Source organism: Microcaecilia unicolor, chromosome 14 (genome assembly GCF_901765095.1).
Source record: "Microcaecilia unicolor chromosome 14, aMicUni1.1, whole genome shotgun sequence".
Taxonomy (NCBI): domain Eukaryota; kingdom Metazoa; phylum Chordata; class Amphibia; order Gymnophiona; family Siphonopidae; genus Microcaecilia; species Microcaecilia unicolor.
The window spans coordinates 44,732,644-44,758,860 of NC_044044.1; the positions used below are offsets into that span (position 1 = coordinate 44,732,644).

The 26,217-nt window shown below is 44.3% G+C and overlaps 1 protein-coding gene across 1 annotated transcript in view; it reads left to right on the top strand.

The window, feature by feature from the left end:
* BCAN (brevican) overlaps positions 1 to 26,217 on the top strand; it is a 56,144-nt gene that overhangs the window by 10,162 nt on the left and 19,765 nt on the right. The window contains exons 2-7 of the mRNA XM_030187912.1: positions 15,287 to 15,372; positions 16,505 to 16,894; positions 17,295 to 17,469; positions 19,150 to 19,277; positions 23,227 to 23,520; positions 24,237 to 24,737. Coding sequence (XP_030043772.1) covers positions 15,294 to 15,372; positions 16,505 to 16,894; positions 17,295 to 17,469; positions 19,150 to 19,277; positions 23,227 to 23,520; positions 24,237 to 24,737 — 1,567 coding nt within the window. The 5' untranslated portion in view covers positions 15,287 to 15,293. The remainder of the gene's footprint in view (positions 1 to 15,286; positions 15,373 to 16,504; positions 16,895 to 17,294; positions 17,470 to 19,149; positions 19,278 to 23,226; positions 23,521 to 24,236; positions 24,738 to 26,217) is intronic.

The following is a 26,217-nucleotide window of genomic DNA, read 5'->3' on the forward strand; positions in this document are numbered from 1 at the left end:
CCGGCTCCCCTTGGCCCCCGATTATGTCTCCTTTCTTCTCATACCCTATACCTCCTCGTTCCCTACCTCTCCCGTCTTCCCATACCCTGTACCTCCCCCTCGCTCTCTCTGCTCTACAAACACTGGACTGCTACAACTTCCTCTTCCCTCTGTTATTTGGCTGGAATCAACTCAAGCCTCAGCCATCAGCTATGTTCACCCTAAGCACTGGAACACACTGCCCCCCCCCCCCCCACCTTTGCTCACAATCCTCCTTCTGTAACTTTAAATCTGCCTTAGATAAATACATAAGTACATAAGTATTGTCATACTGGGACAGACCGGAGGTCCATCAAGCCCAGCATCTTCTTTCCAACATTGGCCAATCCAGGTCACAAGTACCTGGCAAGATCCCAAAACAGTATGCTGCTTATTCTAGAAATAAGCAGTGGATTTTCCGTCTGTTTTTAAACCCTGCTAAGCTAACTGCTTTTACTACATTCTCTGGCAACGAATTCCAGAGTCTAATTAAATGTTGAGTAAAGAAATACTTTCTCTGATTTGTTTTAAATTTACTACTTTCTAGCTTCATTGTGTGCCCCCTAGTCCTAGTATTTTTGGAAAGAGTAAACAAGCGATTCACGTCTACCCGTTCCACTCCACTCATTATTTTATAGACCTCTATCATATCTCCAAGCTGAAGAGCCCTAGCCACTTTAGCCTTTCCTTACAGGGAAGTCGTCCCATCTCCGTCACCCTTCTCTGTACCTTTTTGCCCTCGCCTACTCTGCCCACCACTACATTTTTGTTTTCTTCCTTGCAGCTTATTGTTTTATTATAAACCACTCTGAAGCCATGTTTGGCATTTGGTAGTATTTCAAGCCTTGTAAATAAATAATTCTCTACAGGCCACCTAAAGTTAGGTGCTTAAAATATGTAAACTAAGTGTAAATTCTATAACGGCAATTGTGAGTGTAATACTAGTATAGTTCTGCATTTAGGCTTCTGACTTCAGGTGTAACCACTTCTGCCATGTCATAGGCTGATGCAAATGGTCACGTATAACTGACAGTATTTAATAACCTTAGCACATAAGTGCCGGGCATTCCCCTGGCCTATCCATGCCCTTCCCATATACACGTCTCCCCCTAGCAGTTACACTGCCAAAAGTTTTACCATGGTTCTAGAACTATACTGCAAATGAGTGCCAATGGGCTATAATTGGAGTTAATTGATAATTAGTGCCAATTAGCAGCTAATTTAGCTATTAAGTTATGCACGCACATTTGCATTCTAAGCACAAAAATATGCATGCGGGATTATAGAATGAGGGCGTAGGTCGCTCCTCTGGTTTGTAGGATTTGGGTGGGGATGTCTGGGACACTGAACAGTAGCCCTCATACTTCACGTTACATGGCACGCAATCCAAATTCATTCTGCAGACAACGAGCAGCCGATGAGCGCTCCGTTACAAATACTCTCTTTCTGATCCCCTTCCTTTACTCTTTTTACAAGTCTCCCTCTCTCACCTCCCTGTATCTGATACCTGTTACGTTTTCCCTCATCAGAACACTGAATTTCCACTGCAAAAGCCTTCTTTAGGTCAGGACGGCTTTCTGATCTAGAGGCAGCGTCTCTTAAGGAGGAGTTCCTAGCCAGAACCTGGTTTCCAAAGTCTGAAATTCCTTATCACTGCGATGCAGCCTAAAGGGGATACCAGTTTTTCTTTGTAACAATGTGCGTTTTTAGTTTTTAAGAAAAATACGAAGAATTTTCCCTGAAAGGACTTCAAGATGCTTTCCCATCAATTTATGGAGCTGCAGGGTTTGCCCAGAAAAACTCTTCCACAAAGGAGCAGCCTTGGTTTCACAACTCTGGCAAGGTTGATTCTGACCCATCACACATTACCAGCTGGGGGCTGAAACCCAGCCAGATACTGGCATAAAAAAAAGGCTTTTTCTAATTTGGGTTATTTTTTTTTTGTTATTCCCCGTGGAGCTGTGAAAAAAACAGAACAGTTTGTGAATTCCAAATGAACTTGTTAGCAGGATTATAACTTCCTTCCTTCCTTCCTTCCATTAGCACCTTGATTCAGTGGGGATGTTTAAGGGGAGAAGGAACGGGTGCTGGGCACCAGGAGGGGGATCTTCTGCAATTTGTTTTTATTATAATTTCAAAAATAAACATATCACAAGTAAAGCAGAACAAACCAAATATAGGAAAAAATAGAATGAACGAGATTAGAATAGGAGACCCAATAATGAAATAACTAAGCACAAAGGCGATCTTCTGCAATTGAAAAGATGCTAAGAGGAGACCATGTGATGCTCTGAGCAAGGCGGTTGTGTGTCGCTGAAGCTACGAGATCCCCAGCCCTCAATTGAGCCACTTTAGAACATTTTGAGCGGAGACACCCACATCTGGTGACCGATTTCACCATATAACTTATGGACAAGAATTTGGGTAAGAGTCCGTCACTCATGGCTCAAAAATCACTGAGAAAAGAGAAGACCAAAACTAGTAATGGTGAAGCCAAGATGGCGGAGACGCCGGATGCCACAGCACCAGCGTTTACAGAAACCCAGCTTTCACAGATAACAACGGCAATAACGAAAGCGCTAGAACCCCACTGGGAAGAACTTAACCAAAAATTGGAGGCAGTCCACACAACAATGGATGGATTGGCGATACGCACCGGGGATCTGGAGGCCTGCGTCTCGGCACTGGAAGACGACACGCGCGAGCAGGGCCCAGATTTAGCCCGTTTGACAAAGCAACTTAAAGATATCTTACCAAATTAGAAGATCTTGAAAACCGTTCAAGGCGTAACAACTTGCGGATTGTAGGGCTCCTGGAAAATATTCCAGAGCGGAATCTAACCCCTTGGATTGAAGCTTGGCTGTCAAAAGATCTGGCGATCACGGACTCGATGGGCCCATTAGTAGTGGAGCATGCGCACCGTGTGGGCCGGCTGGCTAAGGATAAGAAAAGGCCCAGAGTGGTAATGGTAAAACTGCTGAATTACCATCATAAACTAGAAATCCTCCAAGGCTTTCGTTTAAAGAGAGAAACCTTAACCCACGAGGGATAAAGTATTTTGATTTTTCAAGACTTTTCACCAGCTGTACAAGAATGGCGCCGGAAATATCACTCACTTTGTCAGTCTCTCAACAAACTGGGAACCCGTTTTATGTTGAAGTACCCAGCTCACTTAAAAGTTTTGGTGAAAGGACAGTGGCAGTCTTTTAAATCGGTGACGGAGATGAGTCACGTGATGGGCTGAGGGAAGAGGTCGCAGGCTTTTTCACTCTCGGGCTCTCCCTCCCTCAAACCCTCCATAGACTGGATTGAATCGCTAAGAAACAAGGGAGCGTTAATAGGAAAAGATCTAAGACACATGGACTCTTACATTATCCGCGAAACCAGAGTGATGACCGGGAAAACAGCGAAAAAAGAGCCCGAGAAGCAGCGAGGGTCCGGCGAAAACAAGATGGCGCCGAGCCCAGCAGCAGACTCAGTGCCGCGATTTCATCATGCACAGCTCGAACAACTCACAGAAGCGGTTAAGACCGCTCTAGAGCCGCAGCTGAAGCAAATCGCTGAACGGCTGGCAAGTGTGGAGACGCAGCTTGGGGAAACTATAAAAAGAACGGGCGAACTCGAAGCACGTGTATCGGAGGCAGAGGACACCACAGTAGTTGCGGCAGCGTCAATTCAGGAGATGCAAAAAGAAATGAAGTCACACGCAGCGAAGCTGGATGATCTCGAGAATAGGTCTCGAAGATCCAACTTGAGACTTATCGGTGTACCGGAGTCGATACCAGATCGCTCCCTGACGGAACAACTAGAGCGTTGGCTAAAATCGGAATTTGCCCTCTCTGACAGCATGGGACCACTATGCCTGGAAAGGGCGCACAGATTGGGGAAGAGACTTAACAACGGAACCCGACCAAGAGCTGTGATTGTCAAGGTACATAACTTTGTGCACAAAGAAGAGATTCTAAGGGGAGCGCGCCTAAAATGGGACTCTTTAAATTTGGATGGAGCTAATATCAAAGTGTTTCAGGACTATTCCCAAGCACTACAGGAACGTAGGAAAGCTTTTACTCCAATCTGCAGACAACTTGCAGAGAGAAATCAACGGTTTTTGCTACTATACCCCGCGCAACTAAAAATAAACATGGACGGCACTTGGAGAACTTTTAATTCGCCAGCAGAAGCCCAAGAAGTGCTTCAAAGCCAGGATTACAAAAGCTCAGAGCAGGGGTGAAGTGGCACTTTGAAGACCATAACATAACACTTCAAGAGCAGGAGCGCCTGGTTTGCTAGAGTTGAGTCCCAGTTGGACGGCAGAACGTTGGTTGAATAACTAAATGTTGAATTGTAAGTGATGCATGAAACAATGCACAGTGCTATACCTTTCCCTACAGAGAGAGATGGCCATGTTTGAATTACAGTTTGTTGTGTTTGACAGAGTGAGGGGGGGGGATGGGGGAGGGAGGAGGCCCTACCATTGTTGACTCTGCACACCCGATCTAAGATAGGAGAGGGGAGTGCAAGGTTGGAGATAAGTGAGAGAGGGGGGAAAGGGAGGGAGGGGGGATGGAGGGGGGATGGAGGGGGGGGAGGGGGGATGGGAGGGATGGGGTAGGGAAAGGGAGAGGGGAGAGCAAAGACTTTTGGGACATACTCAGAGAGCAGCATAACTTTGGACACAAAGAGGGGGGAAGGTCAATAGAACAAGACGCAGGAGCCAATTGGTTAGATAGGAAGGGACACGGGTGGAGCTGGGCCCCGGAGTTCCGCACATCTAGGAAATTTCACCGCTACATGACAACTGGACACAGTAATGACTAAGAGTAACTCGATCCGGTTCCTCACGTGGAACGTGGGGGGCATTTCATCCCCAATTAAAAGATCAAAATTTTAGCAGCACTTAAAAAACATAGAGCGGATGTGGCCTGCTTGCAGGAAACCCGCCTCACCACAGAAGAGCACCAGAAATTGAAGCGGGCATGGGTAGGAGAAGTTCACTCGACCCCAGCTGAGGGGAGAAGTAAAGGGGTGGCCATTTTGATTCGTAAGGGACTAGTAGCCAAATCAGAAGTCCTAGAGAGAGATCCTCAAGGGAGATTCCTGATGGTCCATTTGTGGATCCAACACCAAGAATATATGATAGTAGCATTGTATGGGCCGAACTTATTTGATAAATCATTTTATGAACAGGTGGCACAGCGTTGTCTCACACGTAGAGCTATCCCTCTAATAATAATGGGAGATTTCAATCTGGTAGCAGACCCTACACTAGATTGCTCAGCACCCAGACGGGCTAACAGGGGAGGAATAAGATCGAGAGCGCTACCGCAGTTCATGCAATCACTAAATTTGGTGGACGCGTGGCGGACCCTACACCCAGACTCAAGAGACTACACCCACTTGTCACGGGCGCATGGCAGCTGGTCGAGGATAGACTATATCCTTGTAGACCAGAGCATGTTCCACATGGTAGTAGACGCAGTGATAGGACCGGAAGAGGTTTCCGATCACGCGATGACGTGGATAGACTTGATGGACCCAGAAACATCTAGAGGCGGGGCGGGTTGGCGTTTCCCAGCGTACCTGGCCACAGACAAGGAATTCACACGATATATACAAGAAAGATGGGAGGAATATGAAAAGTTTAATGCAGCCCACAAAAATCAACCATCCCTGTTTTGGCAAGCAGCTAAAGCAGTACTAAGAGGAGCAATTATAGCTTTCACAGCTAAAAGGGAGCGGCGAATCACTGGGGCAATTACCAACCTAGAAAAAAGATTCCAAAAAGCAAAACGAAGGTACATCAGCAACCCTAATGCATATTTTAAAGAACAAATGCAGTCAGCACGAATAGCATTGAACACTCTACTACATGACCGAGCCTCAAGGGCACTAGTACGTAGGAAATATCGGTTACAATGCTTTGGGAACAAGGCGGGAGGCATGCTGGCACGCATAATTAAAACCTGGGGAGGAAACAGAGCAATCGTAGCAGTTAAGGACAAGGAAGGCCATATCCAAAACCAAAAAGACAAAGTAGCGAAGGTATTCCACGACTTTTACCAAGATCTATATTCAGCACCACTACCCCACCTTACAAGCCCCATTGATCAGTATTTAGAACAGGCAGGCCTGGCCAAGTTAGGCGAGGCAGAGCTAGACGAACTCAATGCACCAATAACCGGGAAGGAACTACAAGACATAATTAAGGCTCTCCCCACCCACTCAGCCCCGGGGCCCGACGGGTTTTCCAGTGAATTTTACCAAATGTTAAATCAGTCATTGGTAAGCCCGTTGCTCTCATATTATGAGGAGGTGGTTGAACTTGGAAAATTTCCAAATTATGCTAATGAAGCGTTAATTACGTTACTTTTGAAACCGGGGAAAAAGGACACACAGGCAAACTCTTATAGGCCCATATCATTAATCAACGTAGACACAAAAATAATGGCCAAACTTCTAGCTAATAGAATACAGAGAGTGATTCCGATACTAATAGAACCAGAACAAGTGGGCTTCGTACGAAACAGGCACGCTGCAGTAAATGTGAGGCGTCTACTTTTGGCAATGGGACAATGTAGTTGTGCGGAAACAGAAGCAATTTTGGTGAGCCTGGACGCCGAGAAGGCGTTCGACAGAGTGGGATGGAAGTACATGTTTGCAGTGTTACAACACATGGGTGTTAAGGGATGGGCATACCAGGCGATCCAATCTCTATACTCAAACCCCACAGCTGCAGTGTTAATTAATGGCTCAAGAACAACTCAATTCCCCATAGCAAGGGGTACGAGGCAGGGCTGTCCTCTGTCCCCGACCCTGTTTCTTATTTCGATAGAGCCATTGTTGAAGAGTCTAAAAAGAGAAAGGGAGATAGCTGGAGTAGAGGTGGGGGGAGAGACGGTGAAAGCTTTAGCGTTTGCAGACGACTTACTGATAATGACCACTAGACCGGCAACATCGCTCAGGGCGCTGATAGACAGGGTCTCCCATTTTGGCAAGATCTCGGGATTTAAAGTCAACTTAGAGAAATCTAGTGTCATGCATATTCAATCCAGCCCCGAAGACGTGGAAAGGTTTAAATCCCCATTACGCAGAGCAGTAGGAGCCATCAAATACCTGGGGGTACAGATCCCGAGCGACTTGTCCCAGCTCTATAGCCTGAACATCCAAAAACTGATGTCTGAAACGGCAACTAAACTAGGCCACTGGCAGGGACTCCCTCTCTCTCTCATGGGGCGTATAGCGCTTTACAATATGATGATAGTTCCACGCTGGTTGTATATATTCCAGGTTTTACCATTGTACCTCTCCAGTAAAGATGAAAAACAGCTGAATGCAATGTTAAGAAAATACTTATGGCGAGGGAAAAGGCCACGACTACCATTGGAAGTGATGGAGATACCAAAGGAATATGGGGGAATGGGGCTGCTGAGTATGCGGCATATGACGATAGCGTGTGCAATGAGACATATTAATGACTGGTTCCGCGGCACTACAGATTTCTCAGCAACTCAAATAGAGAAAAGCCTACTAAAACCCCTTCATTTCAGCAGTGCCCTGCATGGCTTGGATAGGAGAACCGCCTCAGTTCTGAAGTCCACTAACATTTTACAAACTGCGCAAAAAACCTGGAAATGGATTTGCAGAATGCATCATTTCTCTTATAAAACTACTCCATTCCTGCCGCTGAGGGGAAACCCGGACTTCCCTCCTGGAGATTTATACGCTGTGTTCAAGCGTTGGGAAGGACAAGGAATAATTTACCTTCAACAAATACTTACAGAGGAAGGGAGATTGAAATCATTCGCAGATCTTCAAAGGTTAAAACTGTTAACGCCGAGAGACTATTTTCATTACTGGCAGCTGCAACATTATGTGTCTAGCCTGGAATGGGAGGATCTAACAGAAGATGTTCAGGTGGAAGTGGCGGAGGCGTTTTCACTCAATGCCCAGCAGAAGGTACCTTTGAAGTACCACCACAGACATATTAAAGATCATAAATTGGAACTAGATTACGCAAAATATGCTGGGGAATGGGAGAAAGACTTAAATGCAGCAGTAACGACTGACGTGTTCAAAAGGCACGTCCTGATCATCCATCGAACATCGCTGCTATCCGCGCATTGGGAGATGCAATATCGTTTTGCTCTCAGACTGCATGTTCCCCCGCGGCGGGCGTTTCATATGGGAGCTTCCCCAGATGGAGCATGCCCCAAATGTGGGAGAGAGGGAGCGACTTTAGGACATATGTTCTGGCGATGTGCACAGGTGGAGGAATTCTGGAAGAGCATTTTGGAACGGGTCTCCAAGCTGTGGGCCATAGTCTGGCGTCATTCTCCATTGCTATTATTCGGTGAGCCTGAACTGAGACCCCCGGTCCCAGGGGGATGCATTGCCTTTATAAAACGATCTATAATCATAGCAAAGGCAACTATTCTTACAGATTGGCTTTCTCCTGATGGACCTTCCGTGCAGAAGTGGAGAATGCAAATGGTAGCTTTGATGCGCTTGGAAAGACAGATGTGCCAAGGCAAGTCTGAACTGGTCTTTCAGGAATTTTTAAAGAAATGGAATCCATTTATACGGACATTACCCCATGCTTCTAGAAGTCATCTGTTGAACTTCTAATACAAATAACTTTCCGGTTGACTGTATGAGTGTGTCCTAGAATTTGAAGGAAGGGGGAGGGTAGGGAGGGATGGGTGGGAAATTAGGGTGAATAGGGGAAAGTGGTTAATCGGAATGTATAATGAAAAATTGTAAACCCAGTGGTATATACTTGTTTATTATTGTACGTTATGAAAGAACATATGCTGTTTCTGATTAATGTCATTAAAAAAACGATTTAAATAATTAAATCGGTGACGGAGGTGAGAACCTTCCTGGCAGAAAACGGCATAGAAGTTCCAGACCAGCGAACAATTATTTAAGGACACCAGATAAGAATTTCTAATTTTTTCTTGCAGCTGGGAATTTTGGATGCCTCTGGTGGGGTAGTTCTCCATTTGGACATATGTCACAAAGAGGGGTGGGGGTCCCCCGCATCATAAGAGTGTCTGCATTCTCCCTAGATCGGAGTCGGGGTGAATGGCTACGGGTTGGCTAAGGGTTAAGGGATGGGGTCGGGTGGGATGTTTGGGGGTAAGGGGAGATGGTGGTGTTGTGTGTACTTGGAACGTGTGTTTGTGTGAAGCGAGTGCTGAGCCCAGTAAAAATAATGCAATGCAAAAGAATGTGTAAACCAGGGACGTAGCCAGACTTCGGCGGGAGGGGGGTCCAGAGCCCGAGGTGAGGGGTCATGTTTTAGCCCCCCCCCCAGTGCCGCCGACCCCCCCAGTGCCAACCCTCTCGACCCCCCTCCCGCCGCCAACCCTCCCCCGCCGTCACCATCCTTTGCTGGCAGGGGACCCCCGGGGATTGGGGTCTCCCGCCAGCAAAGGACGGCGACGGTGGGTTGACGGCGGGAGGGTGTGGTCCAGGGCCAAATCTATGGGGGTCCAGGCCCCCATGGCCCCATGTAGCTATGCCCCTGGTGAAAACCAATTGAAGACAGGAGGGCAGGGAGCAATCATTCCATTTTGGCGTGGTTAACGGGCTGGGAGAAGGGGATCCCAGGTGGGGCTGGGCACCGGGGACGTTATTATCAGATTAGAGTAGTTTCTTTTCAATTGTATTCTCCCTGGTAGCCCAATGCCTATCAGAATAGCCTCTTGGAACGTAGGAGGTATTACCTCCCCAATTAAGTGCTCAAAACTCCTGACGGCTTTGAAGCGTCATAAAGTAGACATTGCCTGCCTGCAAGAGACCAGACTCTCCCCTGATGAACATGCAAAATTACAAGGTCACTGGGTGGGAGAGGTGTTTTCAGCTTCCTCTCAGAGCAGACGGGGAGGGGTAGCAATATTGTTTAGAAAAGGAGTGTCTTACAACTCCTCAGTGCTGCTTAAAGGGGTGGATGGGAACTACTTGTTACTTCATATCTGGCTCCAAGGCACAGAGTTCTTGCTATTAGTTCTGTATGGGCCAAGTCAACACAACCCCAACTTCTACCATTCCCTGCTGCAGCAATGCTTACAGTGCAGTTCACTGCAAATGATGGTCGTGGGAGACATTAATATGGTTTCCCACCCTACCTTAGACTGCTCCAGTTCCACCTCATTGCATTACAGAGGGCTGCGAGCAAACACTTTTGCCAATTTTATGCAGACACTTAATTTAATAGACGCTTGGCGTACGTTACACCCCGTGGAACGTGATTACACGCATAGATCCCGAGCCCATGGTACACTGGCAAGGCTTGATTTGGCTCAGGAAGCCTATTCCAGGCATAAAGTGCGGCGAGATAGAAGGAGCGGAGTCTGGAGTTAGCCATGGAGGAGAAGGGCGCAACTAGGAGAGATTTGCCTAGTGAACGGAGTTCTAGGGAAGGAGTGTAGGGAGAGATGAGGGGCTGCAGAGTGAATGCACTTATAGGTCAACAAGAGGAGCTTGAATTGTATACGGAAACGGATAGGGAGCCAGTGAAGTGATTTCAGGAGAGGGCTGATATGGGCATAATGACTTTGGCAAAATATTAGTCGTGCGGCAGAGTGTTGAACAGATTGAAGAGGAGATGAATCAAGAGGAGGTGCGGGGTGGCGTTACCCATCTTACTTGTACACAGACACAGTCTTCCAAAAATACATTCAAGAAAAGTGGACTGAATATTCTACCCATAATGCAATACATGTAGAGGAACCATCACTATATTGGTCAGCTTCAAAGGCAGTACTCCGGGGGGACATAATAGCATATGTCCAAGCATGCAAGAAGCGATTGGCAGTGGGTATCGTCCAATTAGAAACTCAGCTGAGGAAAGCCAGGACGGCCCATGCTGGGTGTCCTAGTAAGACCTCTTGTACTATTGATATATTTTCGGAATAAAAAAAGATTTGAATATAAAAGATGCTAAGAAATGAAGGGTCATGCATTTGGGGTAGAAGAATCCAAGGGAATAGTACATTATAGGGGGTGAAGTGCTTCTGTGTACAAAAGAAGAGCAGGACTTGGGGGTGATTGTGTCTGATGACCTTAAGGTAGCCAAACAGGTAGAAAAGGCAATGCTCAAAGCCAGAAGGATGCTCGGGTGCATAAGGAGAGGGAAGAAAAAGGTGATGGTGCCCTTGTATAAATTTCTGGTGCGGCCCCATTTAGCGTACTGCATGCAGTGCTGGGGACCACACCTATGGAAAGATATAAACCGGAAGGAGTTGATCCAGAGGGCGGATACAAAATTGGTCATAAAACATATAGGGACAGGCTCATGAACCTCAACACGTAGAGCTGGAAGAGAGGTGGGAGAAGAGATATGATAGAGACATTTAAATACCTCAGTGGCAATAATGTACAGGAGGTGAACCTTTTTCAAATGAAGGAAACCTCTGGAATGAGAGGGCATAAGATGAGGAAATAGGCTTAGGATGAATCTGAGGAAATACTCTTTCATGGAAAGGGTGGTGGATGCATGGAATGGCCTCCTGGTGGAGGTCGTGGAGATAAGTACTGTGTCAGAATTTAAGAAAGGGTGGGACAGACACATGGGATCCCTTTGGAATAGGAGGAGTTAGTGGTTACTGAGAATGGGCAGACTGGATGGGCCATTTGGCCATCATGTTTCTATGCATTTCTTGGGGGTGGGGGGAAATGGAGAGGGGGATGCCAAGCTTTTCATATATATTAAAAAAGAAAGGATTGATGTCGCTTTTGGCTTTGTTGACTGCGAACAGACTGATCACCTTGCTCCACTTTACCAAGCCAGCAGCCCCGGTCCTGGTTTTTTCCTACTGCAAGCATAATTTTTATTCAAAGATTTTCTATCCCACCTACTGAGCAATGTCTAGGCAGCTTACAGTCTAGCTTAGAGAGCAGATAAACCAGGACTGAAGCAGCCACTCCTGTCAAACTGTAGCCAACTAGTCACCCAGACCACTACGGCTGAGATTCCCAAACTTGCGCCCAGTCTATGCATATTGTCTCAAGCATATTCATTGTGGCTATCTTGAGAACCTGGGTGACTATGAGATCACTAGGACAGTTTTGGGAACCCAAGCACTCGAAACAGATATTTTATTGGCCAGAGGCTGTGGGAGGGAGCAAATAGGACTGGCTTAACCATTAGGCAAACTAGGTGGTAGCCTAGGATGGTATCTTCTGGGGGTGGCTAAAAGCAGCCTCAGTCAAAGCAAAACCAATAGATCCTGACAGCTACATAAACTCAAGGAACCATTAGCGCATACGTTTTTACAATATCATTTCAGGAGAGGTGGTATTGGGGTGATCCTAATTGTTGAATTTAGCATTTCAGGGGGGAGTAGCGAGGAGTCTAGGGACCTAAATTTAATTGAAGGTGTAGAAAGCTAAAGTTTTACCTAGGGATCCTAATAACCTTGCACTGATACTGGGAGCACAGGCAGCAGGAAGAGCTTTTATTGGTCAGATGCTGTGGGAGGGAGCACAGGCAGTAGGGAAATAGGGGGCATGCGATGAAGCTACAAAGTAGTGAATTTAATATGAATTGGAGCAAACTTTTCTTCACTCAACATGTAATTGAACTCTGGAATTCATTGCCAGAGAATGTGGTAAAGGCGATTAGCTTAGCGGAGTTTTAAAAAGGTTTGGACGGCTTCCTAAAGGAAAAGTCCATAGACCATTATTAAATTGGGGAAAAATCCACTATTTCTGGGATAAGCAGTATAAAATGTTTAGTACTTTTTTGGGATCTTGCCAGGTATTTTGTGACCTGGATTGGCCACTGTTGGAAACAGGATGCTGGGCTTGATGGACCTTTGGTCTGTCCCAGTGTGGCAATATTTATGTACTTATCTCTATTGGTCAGAGGCTATGAGTAGGAACATATGCCTCAGTTACAAATAAGTACCTGTATATTATATGTAAACTGCTTTGATTGTATCCACAGAAAGGCGGTATTTCAGATCCCATCCCCTTTCCTTTCTAATGGTCAGACACTTTAGAAAGGAGCACAGGCAGCTGCAGGAAGTTTTTTCTAATGTTTGAACCGTTTTACATTAATCTTAACACCTAGGCTCATAGTTAGGAAACTGGGAAGGTGATGTCAGAGCAGAACCGTCTTGAGCTCAGATTTGGAAAATGCAAGTAATGAATCTGAAATATTAGTGTGTGCAGGTTTAGGGTAGAAGGCTGGGGTGTCTCACAGGGCCATAATTAATTTGCATAGGTCCCACCTCTCTGCTTTTCCCAGAGACCCAGGGAGAATGACCCTGAATACTGAGGCAGTGTATGAAAAGGGAGCAAATGAAACACAGCAAAGCTGCGCAGACTGAAGTGCGTTCAAGATTTATTCTTTAGAAAGAAAGTCGCTTTTGTTTCCAGGAGCACTAAGACGCCACCTAAGAAATAATAGTTTTCCACTCAGTCCCAAGTTCACGTGACACACAGACAGCAAACAGGGATCCAACCATGTGAGCTGAATTTCAAAAGAAAGGGCTCCTTCTATCCTTCCGCCCTCTTCTCCCCTTTCTACATTGCTGGGTTTATTGTAAGACCCCTCCTTTCCTTTTCAGTTCTTCATCTCTGTAGCAAGTTCATGGTCGCCTACATACAGTACCTTGAGCAGAGCCGAGTCTCTATCAGGGAGCAGCACACTGGATGTTCCCATGATGCCATTAATTAATATCTTAAAAACCAGGAATTTCCTGATCGGTCAACAAATTTCTGGTTCTGTGCACCGAACTGCAGGGCAGGGGAAGGGGAACAAAAGCAGTTTCCCTAATGCAAAGGCAGTGGGACAACTTCAGGAAATAATGTTTTTTATGGGAAAGGTGGCAGATGAATGAAGTGAACTCCAGAAGGAAGAACAGAAATGGAATTCAAAAAGGTGTGAGATAAACGCAAAGCATACCTTCATGGCAAGAGGATGGAACAAAGCACTGGGATAACCTGTACGGAACAGTGGTTCAGCCCAAAACAGCATTTGGGTGGGGGTGAGGCAGGGAGTAAACGGTAAACTGAAAGGAACAGCAGTTGCAATACTAAATAAATGAAAGGCAGTTCTATAAATTGACACCTATGGGTAGGCGCCAAATATCCATCTATGTTACAGAATGCTAGCACGTAGACAGGTTAAGAGGCGCCACTAATTCGCTAACCACGATTCTATCAAATTTGCACTTATTCTCTTTAGTGCGCATGTGAAAGGGGGCGAAGCATGGGCGGGCAATGGGTGGCTCTACCGCATACATGTGTAACTTACAGAATACAGGATGCCACATAGCCATGAACCCTTACACAAGCTATTGATATGGCATAAGTGACTACGACCACGTTTGCATGTAAGTGGCACCTTATTCCCGTATTCTATAATGGCAATTAACCGCATAATTGCTCTTATAGAATAACACTTGATTTCATGATTTATGGCGCTCATTTCCTGATGCCCCGTTGGGTGCCCTAAATTGACTTGCCCCCCCCCCCTTGTTGGACAAACTGGGTGGGCCATTTCATATTTTGAATAAATGGAAAATTTCTGGCACTACCTTCACCCCTCCTAACTCGGCTCATAAATAATATAATATCTAGGCCTTTAGTAAGTTCCACAGCCCTGTGTTATCTATTTGATTTCTCTCAGTCTTCACGTAAGCAATCTGTGTTTGCTGCTGGCCAGCGAATGCATAAGAATTGCCATATTGGGTCAGACAGAAGGTCCATCAAGCCCGGTATCCTGTTCCAGCAGTGGCCAATCCAGGTCACAAGTACCTGGCAGGATCCTAAACGAGTAGTAAGATTCCCAGAGGGATAAAAAAATGGCTTTCCCCAGGTCAGCCTTTATAATGGTTTAGAGATTTTTCCTCCAGGAACTTGTCCAAAACTTTCTTAAACCCAGCATCACTAACAGCTTTTACCACATCATCTGGCAACAGGGTCCAGAGTCTAAATTGCTCTGAATATTGGCCTGTATATTATTGTGTTAACTCATTCAGGGAAGTGATATGGGGATGATGACAACTGTGCATTGGGAATCAGATCTCATCACGTCCTGTTTATGCCACTCCCATATGACTTGGGGAAAAGTCCTTCTGACTCAGCCCTCTGTGTAATTCAGCTGTCTTATAATTGCTAAATTAAACAAATGTCTAAGTTGCAGAGTGAACGATAAACTGGGATTTGTAGCTTGGGGTATTAACCACTGTGCCACATGTAGGTGGTTTTTGGTACTTCATCTTCTGATGTCTGACTCATGCTGTCTTTTTAACAGAAGGAGAATGACGAGACACATTCAACTACTGTTTGTTTTCTGGCAGACTGCACTCACTGTTACCTCAGCCTTCAGAGAAAATTCAGGTACTGCAAGAAGAATTTGCGTGCATTCATGTCACAGTTTGCATTCCTCATTCCGTGATGTACTCATTCCATAGTGCACTCATTTCCATGTGCATTGATCTCGTAGGGTACTCATCTCATAGCACATGCTGATCCCCAGATGAAGTCATCCCATGGTGCACCCATCTCAAAGACTGTAATTCTTTCTTAGGGCACATCATAATAGACAAGGTTCATAGTGAAGACGAAATGGATTGACTTTGGTAGAAATGTAAATATCATTATTGGTCAAGATGGAGCAGAGGGTAGCACCTTAACATATAATTGCTAATAACTATCTGTTGATGGAATTGACGTGCACATATGAAGGCAGCTTAGATGAGAGGGTACAGGAAGAGGGGGTCAAAACAGGTGCTTTAAGGGTCCTTCAAATTATAAATACCTTGAATGCAGTAATGTGAATCTGCCAATAAAATATGATACTTGGGGCATAGCTAGCATTAGACAAAGACCAAATCTTGCAGATATGTGTCTGTGCGAGGCTCCTCCGACAGTTCCAGCCCACGCCTAGCTTGATGTGCTGGCTAAAATACAGTTCTACCTAAGCTCAGTTACTGCACAGTGGAAGCAAAATAAAAGGATGCAGGAGGAATCTCAACAGATAATCAACTGAAAGTGACCACCCTGGGGCCCTCTGATTTCATGGTGCAGCAAAAAGTGCCATGTGCTTTCTCAGCCTGAGTGAACCACCAGCATGTTGGAATTTCAGTTGTTTTAGTGCACACCTGGTCGGTAATGCAGGGCTTCTCTGGTTTTCCTCTGAGTGACTACACTGAGATAGACATTAGGGTCTTATGAATAAAGTTGGGACTGAAGGACCTTCTTTCAGCATAGATAACATTGGAGACCTCTCAGTATAAACCCTAGGGGATTTTTGTCACCACCCTCTGTTTGTCATAAAAATAATTGCCATGTTGAGGGTAGACTGAAGGGATTTGAAATTAATAGTCTAATACTTTCTTTCTAATTGTGTATGATGGCCATGTAACCTTGAGGGAAATGTGAACTTAACATGGATGCAATGAGAACTACAGAGAATGTGACATGTTTTCCAGGGTTTAGGAGTTAATGATCTTTTTTTCTTCTCAAACAGATGATCTCAAGACTCTGAAAGTATCAATTCCCATCAATTCTCCCATCAAGGCCATCCTTTCGGGTGCCCTCACCATCAGCTGCCATATAACATATCTAGTCCCATTTCCAACCCCGACCGTGGGCCGCCGAGCTGTTCTAGCCACACCCAGAGTCAAATGGACTTTCATTTCCAATGGGAAGGAGGTGGAAATCCTTGTAGCAAGGGGCCAGATGGTCAAGATCAGTGACGAGTACAGATCTCGGGTGTCTTTGCCATATTACTCAGTGTTTCCTACAGATGCTACCTTACAGCTGACCGATCTGAGGTCAAATGACTCAGGGATATACCGCTGTGATGTACAATATGGCATTGAGGATGACCATGCCATGGTGGAGGTTAAAGTCAAAGGTAACCAAGTTCTGCATCTAATTTTGAGAGTTATGCTCCTAACTTGGCTAATTTGAAAATTTACTAGGACTGAGTGCCTAAATTTATAAGCAAAATTTCACTAATCTCCTGAATTTAAGAGCATAGAAAGTGGGTGGGAACAGGGGCAGATTTAGGGTAGGGAATGGGAGATGAGCACCAATTTTCAGTACTAGGCTCATAAATTAGGCTCCTTAATCTATGCAAACAAATGGCAGGTTGAAATTTATGAGCATAACTTTTAAGCTCCTAACTTTAGATGAATCTTCAGCTGGAAATGGGGCTCCAATTTTCAAGCCCAGATTATAAACTTAGGAGCTCAGCTTTTTTTTTTTTTTTTAAAATATTGGGCCTGTTGTTGACAAGAGTTTATTTTTTCCAGGGGTTATCTTCCTGTACCGGGATGGAGCAAGACGCTATGCCTTCACCTTCTCTAGGGCTCAGGAGGCTTGCACTGAAATCATGGCACGGATAGCAACAGCAAAGCAGCTACTCGCTGCCTACGAGGGTGGCTACGAACAGTGTGATGCAGGCTGGCTTGCAGATCAAACAGTCAGGTGAGTAGAACTGAGCTTTTGCACATGAAGCTTGTGAACCTAAAAGTGTCTTTTGTTGTCAGATGGTGTTATTATGAAACTGGTTACAGTCATCGTGTAAAGTGGTTCAGATTTTTTTTTTTTTTAAACAAATGGCTTAGGGCTTCTTTTACAAAGCCATGCAAGCGATTCCTGTACAACAAATGAGTGGAAGCCTATAGGAATTGAATGGGCTTTCTGTCATTTACCACACTGATAGCGTGGCTTTGTAAAAGAAGCCTTTTGTTCTTAAGCTATTGTTTCAGCACCCTGGACAGCACCCCCCCCCCCCCCCCCCCTTTTTTCTCTACCCTGGTATTACATGTTCTATGGTCCTCATTCAATATTCCTCATTCAATATTATCACAGCAGAATTCAGGCTGGTTCCAAAGTGGTTATAAATGTTTTTTATACTAATTAAATAAAATTGAGTCAATATTTCATGCCATTTATCTGGATAACTGTTGTCTCGGGGTCTGCATAAGGCTTATAGGAGATCTAGGCCAGTGGTTCTCTGGGACACCATTAAAAATGTTACAAAATTGTCACAGTCCTAATGTGATATTTAAGAACAAAGAGCAGGGGAATATTTTAAGAGCACTCGCTAAAATTTCTCCACCACTTACCCACAAGGTAAGAACGATTCAAAAATAAAAGGAATTAAGTGTATTTATTGGGTTGCAGTAAGGGCTCTCATGCTAACCCGGCAGTAACTAGGCAGCTCGCGACACTGCCCAATTACCACCGGGTATTTGTACTGACGGATATGATGGTGCGCTAGGGGTGCTGTTTAGTGAGCGGTAAGCCCGTGTTCGGCTTATCGCCGCTTAGTAAAAGGGGCCCTAAGTGCGATATTCAGCACTTAAATTATCGCATAAAAATAGGACTGACTTTTATGCGGTCCTATTTATGTGGTTAATCTGTCTAGTTAAGGGTTGAATATTGGCACTTAATCAGCCCTAAGTGCCGACTCTGACCCGGGAGTTTCCTCAAATAGCTGGTTTTCAGTTTGGTGCTAATGGGTTATTTTATCCTGCCAGGAGCAACTTTCTGGCCAGTTAAATTGCTTTGAATATTGAACCCATTGTTCCTAAAATCACTACAGAGGCTCCTCCGATATTTAGCATGCAGTGATCAGCAGTTTTCTTTTTAAACACCCGACACCATGGTTTGTTATACTCACAGTGCTAGTAAAGAAATGCTGGCCTGGTGCTGAAGATCTAGCTATACCTTAGCTGACACTACTTTACACTGCGACCTGGAAAAGTAACTGGATAGCAGTCCTAACTTAGGCCAGTTAAAAATTTGCAGACTGACTAACACCACTAACCAGGTGTGTCCTAACTCTGCCCAGGGTCGGTGCCAAGATGGTCTGTCTGGATTTTATGCTGAAACTCCAGTATGAACCTGGTGAGCAGTACTTATCTGGGTAGCAGCTGTTCCTACCTGGATAAATTCTGCTGACTTTTTGTATGGTAAAGCTGGTCCATCCCCGTCTACTCTCATTTGAAGGTTTGATGCACACGATGTACCAGAAGCTTGTTGCTGGGTCATCGCACATTAGATGTGGCTGCACATCTAGGCTTGACAAATCACACCAGCTCACCAGAGCTTAACACTTTCAGAATGCAAAAGAACCTATCGATACCATCACTATTCCAGGTACCCCATCCAGACCCCCCGGGAGGCTTGTTATGGTGACATGGACGGATTTCCAGGAGTGAGGAATTATGGTGTGGTGGACCCAGAAGAAAAGTATGATGTCTATTGTTACGTTGAAGACCTGAACGGTAATTTGAACTTCTTCCTGTCATAGGGGGTTTTGGTACAAAGAATCCAATCCAGACTTAGCTAGACTTACTAACATAAGCTACCATGCTATACCATGCTAGCACGTACTAATGTTTATAGAACGTTATTAGTAAATAGGTTCCACTACATAATGTGGGCTCTGAAGTAGAATAATGTGTGAACAACATTACCACACAGTAACATGGTAGTACGTTAGTAACTGCAACATATCAAGTATAATCAAATACAAACATATCACCACCGTGGAAAGCAGACTGCGGAGTACCTCAAGGATCACCATTATCACCAATACTCTTCAACATAATGATGATCCCACTGGCCAAGTCCTTATCCGATCAAGGCCTCAACCCGTTCATCTACGCAGACGATGTCACAATTTACATCCCCTTCGGACACGATCTGACAGAAATCATCGAGCCTCCAAATAGGTGGGAAAATGTGGGATACGAATGTAACAAATAAATAAATAATATACAAAAAAAGAAAACCAGCTCATAAGCTCTTGTGCAGAGAAGTAAGACAGCCTTAGTGAGCTCTGCATCTTCTTCTGTCATCATCTGTATTTCTCCATTCATACTATTAAATCCCACCTCGACAGTACAAGCCGATAATGTTAGTGTAAGGTTTGAGAGCAATTAGAGATCATTGGTGGAATGCATGAGACAAAAACATTATAGGAAAGGATAATGGATGATACTAGGAGGTAGAAGTGAATGGACTGCTATGAAGCATCTTTGTATGGTGTTGAGGGCATTTTAACACTCTCTTTTAGGATTTATTTGATAAGATTTATGCATAGTTAGCAGGACTGAGCTAATTTAGAGCCCTCAACTTACCTGAAAACATTTTGCAAATTGTGTAGAGTTAAGATCGGAAAGGTGTTTAAAACATACAACGTATTATTATTACTGGAAAAGACAAATCGAAATATAGGAGGGAGGGGCATCAAGAAGTAAAAACGACTAGAATTAGCTTCTTTTTTATTCGTATTAAAGCACTGCATCTTCGTTTGGGGTCATTGTTAAGACTGCTCATAAAAACTGAATCAAATCTAATAATACAGACATTTCTAGTCCGCTTTACCCAAGAAGGGCTCAAGGCGGATTACTAAAGAAATAAAAATGGAACAAAATACTATTGAATTACAAATAAATAAATAAATAACCAAAATTTAGAAAGCAGAGGAAATCAAATTTAAAACTTATAAAAAATCTTCAGACATATGAATCATTCAAATATAAAGAAAACAGATAAGTCTTAAGAACCTTTCTAAAAGGAATACTCCAGATTTCTTTGGGCAATCTGTTCCATAATTCTGGACCTTTGCTGCATATGGTTCTATTCCTACTTAGCGTTTACAACAAGTTGATCTAGAAGGCAAGGCCCTGTTTACTAAGCCGCGTTATAGGTGCGTAAGCATTTTTAACATGTGTTAACCATGTACGTGCCTATAATATCCTTATAGGCGTCTACACGGTTAGTGAGTGCAGTAATTGTAAGCACGTTAAAAATGTTAATGCGTCTTAGTAAACAAGGCCCTAAATCTTCTCTTGAGCTGATTGTAAGGACTGGGGGTGGAATAGAGCAATACCTCTTGAGAGAGCTAATCTGGCACTAAACCATATAAGATTTTAAAAACAAATGTAAGAAGCTTAAACTATATCCTCGTACAAACCAGCAACCAAAGCAAGGCAATCAAAAGTGGTGTGACATGATCAATCTGCCTCCCAATAACAACTTAGCTGCTGCATTTTTTACATGCTGTGAATGGTGAACTTCAAAATTAGGTAGATCCAACAAAACAATATTACAGTAGTCTAATTGACTAGTAATTGTAGTTTGTATAATCATTCTTAAGTGTGAAGGCTCTAAGAAAGGCTTAATTCTACATAAGATCCTAAGCTTAAAAAGATTTATGAATGGTCTTATTTATATGCGATTCCATACTTAAAGAAGAGCCCATTATTACTCCCAGGATTTTAATGCTGGTTTGCAGCAAGATCTCAGCGTCTTGTATTTTTATGGGCACATTTGGCATAACCATATTGCTACCTCCCACCCATTTGTTTTACTGAGACTGATCTTTAAATCATTTGATAGCATCCAATGAGAGATTTTATCAAACAGAGCAAACATTAGTTTATAGGTTTTTTGAAAATTAAATGTCACTGGAAAAACCAAAGTTATATCACCAGCATAAGAACAGTATGTTATTTTGAGAGAATTTAATAACTGATGTAATTCAATCAAGTAGACGTTAAATAGAATTGGGTACAGTGGAAGCCCTGAGGGATGCCCTGGTTCATTCTCCAAGAACTTGAGAGAGATCCATTCCAAACAACTTGTAAATTCTGATGTTGTAAAAAGCCCTTAAACCGTTTGTGGACTGTATCTGAAACCCCCAGATGAGACAACCTCATCAAAAGAGTCTCATGATTTACCAAGTCAAAGGCTGCCGACATGTCTAACTGTATAACCATTGTTGGTATGTCCTTATCTAGATTGTTCCTCAAGTCAGTCATACGTGTGCTGGAATGGTATTTTGCAAATAAATATTGGTATTGCAAACACTTTCCCCTTAATTCTATATATAGCGCTCAAACTTTTGCACACAATTTAATTGCTTAACGAGCCAATTAGGCCTGTTAATTGGGTGCTAATAATCATTGGCGCTGATTGGCAATAACTGGAATTTACGTACCCGTTTTAATAGTCTCTATTCTATAAAGATGTACATGTAAATTTGTCCGCGTGGATCCGTAAAGGGGGCATGGCCATGGGAGGGGCATGGTTGGGTCACGGGTGTTTCTAGGATTTACGTACGGTGTTATAGAATTCAGGGCATCTGCACCTACTTTAGTTGTGGGGTTTTACGCCAGGGTTGGTGTAAATTCTTGGGACACAGATCCTGGCGCTAAGTGCTATTCTACAGACGGTGCTCAACTTTACATAGAAACATGACGGCAGATAAAGGCCATATGAGCCATCCAATCCACCCATCCTCTGTAACCCCCAATTCTACCTGTTCCTAAGCGATCCCACATGCTTATCCCACGCCTTTTTAAATTCTGGAACAGTCCTCGTCTCCACCACCTCCACCGGGAGGCCATTCCACGCCTCCACCACCCTTTCTGTGAAATAATACTTCCTTAGGTTACTCCTAAGCCTATTCCCTCGTAACTTTGTCATATGCCCCCTCGTTCCAGAGCTCTCCTTCATTTGGACAAGGCTCTCTTCTTGTATGTAAATGCCCTCAAGATATTTAAACGTTTCTATCATATCTCTTCTCTCCCTCCTCTCTTCCAGCGTATACATGTTGAGCTCCATTTATAGAATAGCGCTTAGTGGGCATTTCTTTTTTTACAGAATTGAGGGCTTCCTTTACAAAGCCGCGCTACTGATTCCCAGTTCGGCAAATGAGAGGAAGCCCATTTAGTTCCTATGGGCTTCCTCTCATTTGCCATGCGGGAATCGCTAACGCAGCTTTGTAAAAGAAGCCCCAAGTCCTTTACATGCAGAGGTACGCACATGAAACTCCAGGCACCGATACAATTTCTTTGTGCACAAGATATAGCCCCTACTAGTGCAGACCTTTGTGTGCATGCATCTGGTGTGTTTTCGCATGTTATCACACATTTTTTTCACCGAGTCTAGTTGCTGCATTGGGGAGCAAAACCTTCCTTTTGCATTAGGAGATCGTGTGCTAAGCGTTAACCCATGGCTTTAACACCAGGTTTCTGTCTCTTGATTCAATGGAATATCAACCCCTGATCCTATATATTTCTTCTGCTTCTTGACTGTTTCTGTTTCTCCTGGTTGCTTGTGCTTCTGCAGAGTCTGGTTCTTCTTTCATTTGTCCCTCTCTAAAACATCCATTTTTGGTCAAGTTCCTTAATTCTCCCTATTTTTCTGTCTTCGTGGTTTCAGGAGAAGTTTTTCTGGGTTCTGTGCCAAGCAAGTTCACTCTGGCGGAGGCCAAGGAGTACTGCAAGAGGGAAGGGGCAGATCTAGCCACTCCAGGGCAACTCTATGCAGCCTGGAATGAGGGCCTGGATCATTGTAACCCAGGCTGGCTCTCTGATGGCAGCGTCCGTTATCCCATCGTTACGCCACGGGAAAGGTGTGGCGGCAGCACGCCAGGCGTAAAGACCATCTACCTGTTCCGAAACCAGACAGGATTCCCTGATTCCATGGCCAGATACGATGTGTACTGCTTCAGAGGTAAAGTCTCCAGAAAGTCAGTGGTCACAATCACAGTAGTCTTCTGTACCAAGGAAAGTCATGAATAATACTGACTCTTTAGTCTTCACAGATCTTGGTGGTATTTTTTGGAATGGGAGGCTTAATGTTGGTGTTTTGCCATATTAAAGGGGAAAGTTATCAAGTTGTGGTTAAAGGTGAGTAACCAACCTGTGTTATCTCAGTTCCGCAGGTTGCTGATTCCCATGATAAAAGACTAATGCTGCTTGTGAGCCAACTTACAAGCAGTGTTAGTCCATTGGCCTGGGAGCATTGGACCACCAAGCCACGACCCACTGCTTCTGGACAGTAAAATAAACCCAGCTTTTAGCATTTGCATGTTTTGCATCTCATTAATATGTAACATGGAGTGACTTATTTAATGCTGCATTAGGTTGCAACATCCAGCATCAGAGCCCTTTAACATATGTTGAGGGTCAATACCCTACCACAGCTTGATAATTCCTCCCCCTCCAAATATCTGAACCAGAGCAGGAATGTGTTAGACATGAAGAGCCAGAACTTTATTTGAGTCAGGACAAATTTTAAGGAGCTGTGGAGGTGTGCATCACAGCTGGAATCTGAGTTGGGTCACAGCCCAATTACCTCCCAGCTCATTGGGCAGCCAGATTAGCAAGATTCTTGTAGAAACCTACTAACCAAGGGAGGTCATAATCAATGTTCTGCCTTCTTTCCAGAAATAAACAACTCATCCACAGAGTCTCCAGAAGATTACCAAAACACACAGACTGATTCATCCACGGAGTCTCCGGAAGAGTACCAAACCACACAGACTGAAGGGATACAGCAAATTATTACCATAACGGAAAAGCTGGAGGAGCTGAAGTTAGCAATAGAAGTAGCAGAAAGAGAGTCAAGGGGATCTGTGGACTCTGTGACTATTCCCAGGGACACCAATAGTACTGAACTTGAGAACCTCCATGCTCAGGAAGAGACAACATCTGTGCCCAAAGATCCCCCAGCAACAGCACCAGGTAACCTTGTGAACCAGGGGCTCCACCAGCAAGCACCAGGCATAGAAGCTGTCAATGAACCCCAGTATCTGCCCAGCTCAGACGAATCTGGGATCTCTGTAACGAGTATCACCACAGAAGATGGAAACCTTGTTTATCGAGGAGACAAGAATAGTGTAATAACAGAAGTAGCTGTGGCAGTAGGAAAAGAAGCATCCAGTGATGGTAAGTGAAAACCTTTAGCCACATCTGACTTTCCTTTCAGCTCCCTTGGATCTGCAGAGGTGAAGACTCCTTAAAGCTTTGTCTTGTGAGGGGTTTTCCACAGATCGGTGTGAAAGATAAGTCAGCATTTGATGTACCGCAAATTGTCCATGCAGCAACTACATGGTTTACAATGTAAAAGTAATTAGGGATCAGATACATAAGGAGGGGAGACAATTATGTGGATGAGCCAAATGATTCAGTAAACAGGTGGGTCTTGAGTAAAGTCTTGAATTTGGGGTAGGAGAGTTCTAAATGGATGCAAGGTGGGAGGGAGTTCCAAAGGGAGGGTTCTAGAAAACTGAAACTGGTCTCACGAACGATTGAGAGGCGAAAAGAAGAGAGGGAAGGAATTGTAAGTAGATTTCCAGAAGCAGATTGAAGGGAGCGGGAAGGAATATAAGGAGTAACAAGAGAGGAGAGATAAGCTGAGGGAAGGTGAGATTTACAGACAAGGCAAAGAAGCTTGAACTTTATACGAGCAGAGACTGGAAGCCAATGCTCAGAGCAGAGGAGGGGAGCGACATGTTGAAACTTTGTGCATAATGGAGTAACTTAACATTGGTGGATTGAACAAGCTGAAGGTGTGTAATGGATGACAAAGGAAGACTGATGTGTAGAGAATTACAATAGTCTATAAGAGAGATGACCATGGAGAGAAGAAGAGTACAGACCAAAGAGGGGTTAAGAAGAGAACACAATGGACAGATATAATGGAAGGCAAAAAAAGGAAGAACGAAGGTCAGCGTCAATTTGCGGCTTAAAGGTTAAGTGTGAGTCAAACTTGACTCCAAAAATCTTGACAGAGATGGATAGGACTGCTGTCCAAGATGGGGCAGGGGGCAGTAGTGAGTGGGGCCATGAGAAAGTGATAGTTTCACACTCGGAGAGTAGATATACCAAAAGTAGGTCACTGAGTTCACAAACCCCTTATTTGCTGAAAACGAGTATGGACCATTAGGACTATATAAAAAATAAAAATATTCACACAGTAAGAAGGGAAATGGGACTTGATATATCGCCTTTCTGAGGTTTTTGCAACTACATTCAAAGCGGTTTACATATATTGAGGTACTTATTTTGTGCCAGGGGCAATGGAGGGTTAAATGACTTGACCAGAGTCACAAGGAGCTGCAGTGGGAATCAAACTCAGTTCCCCAGGATCAAAGTCCACTGCACTAACCACTAGGCTACTCCTCCACTAGCAACATTCCATGTAGAAGCCTGCCCTTGCCGATCAGCAATGCGGCCGCGCAGGCTTCTGTTTCTGTGAGTCTGACGTCCTGCACATACGTGCAGGACGTCAGACTCACAGAAACAGAAGCCTGCGCGGCCGCGTTGCTGATCTGCAAGGGCAAGCTTCTACATGGAATGTTGCTAGTGGAATAGCAACATTCCATGTAGAATCTAAATAGGCTAGGATTCTGGAATCTTGTTATTC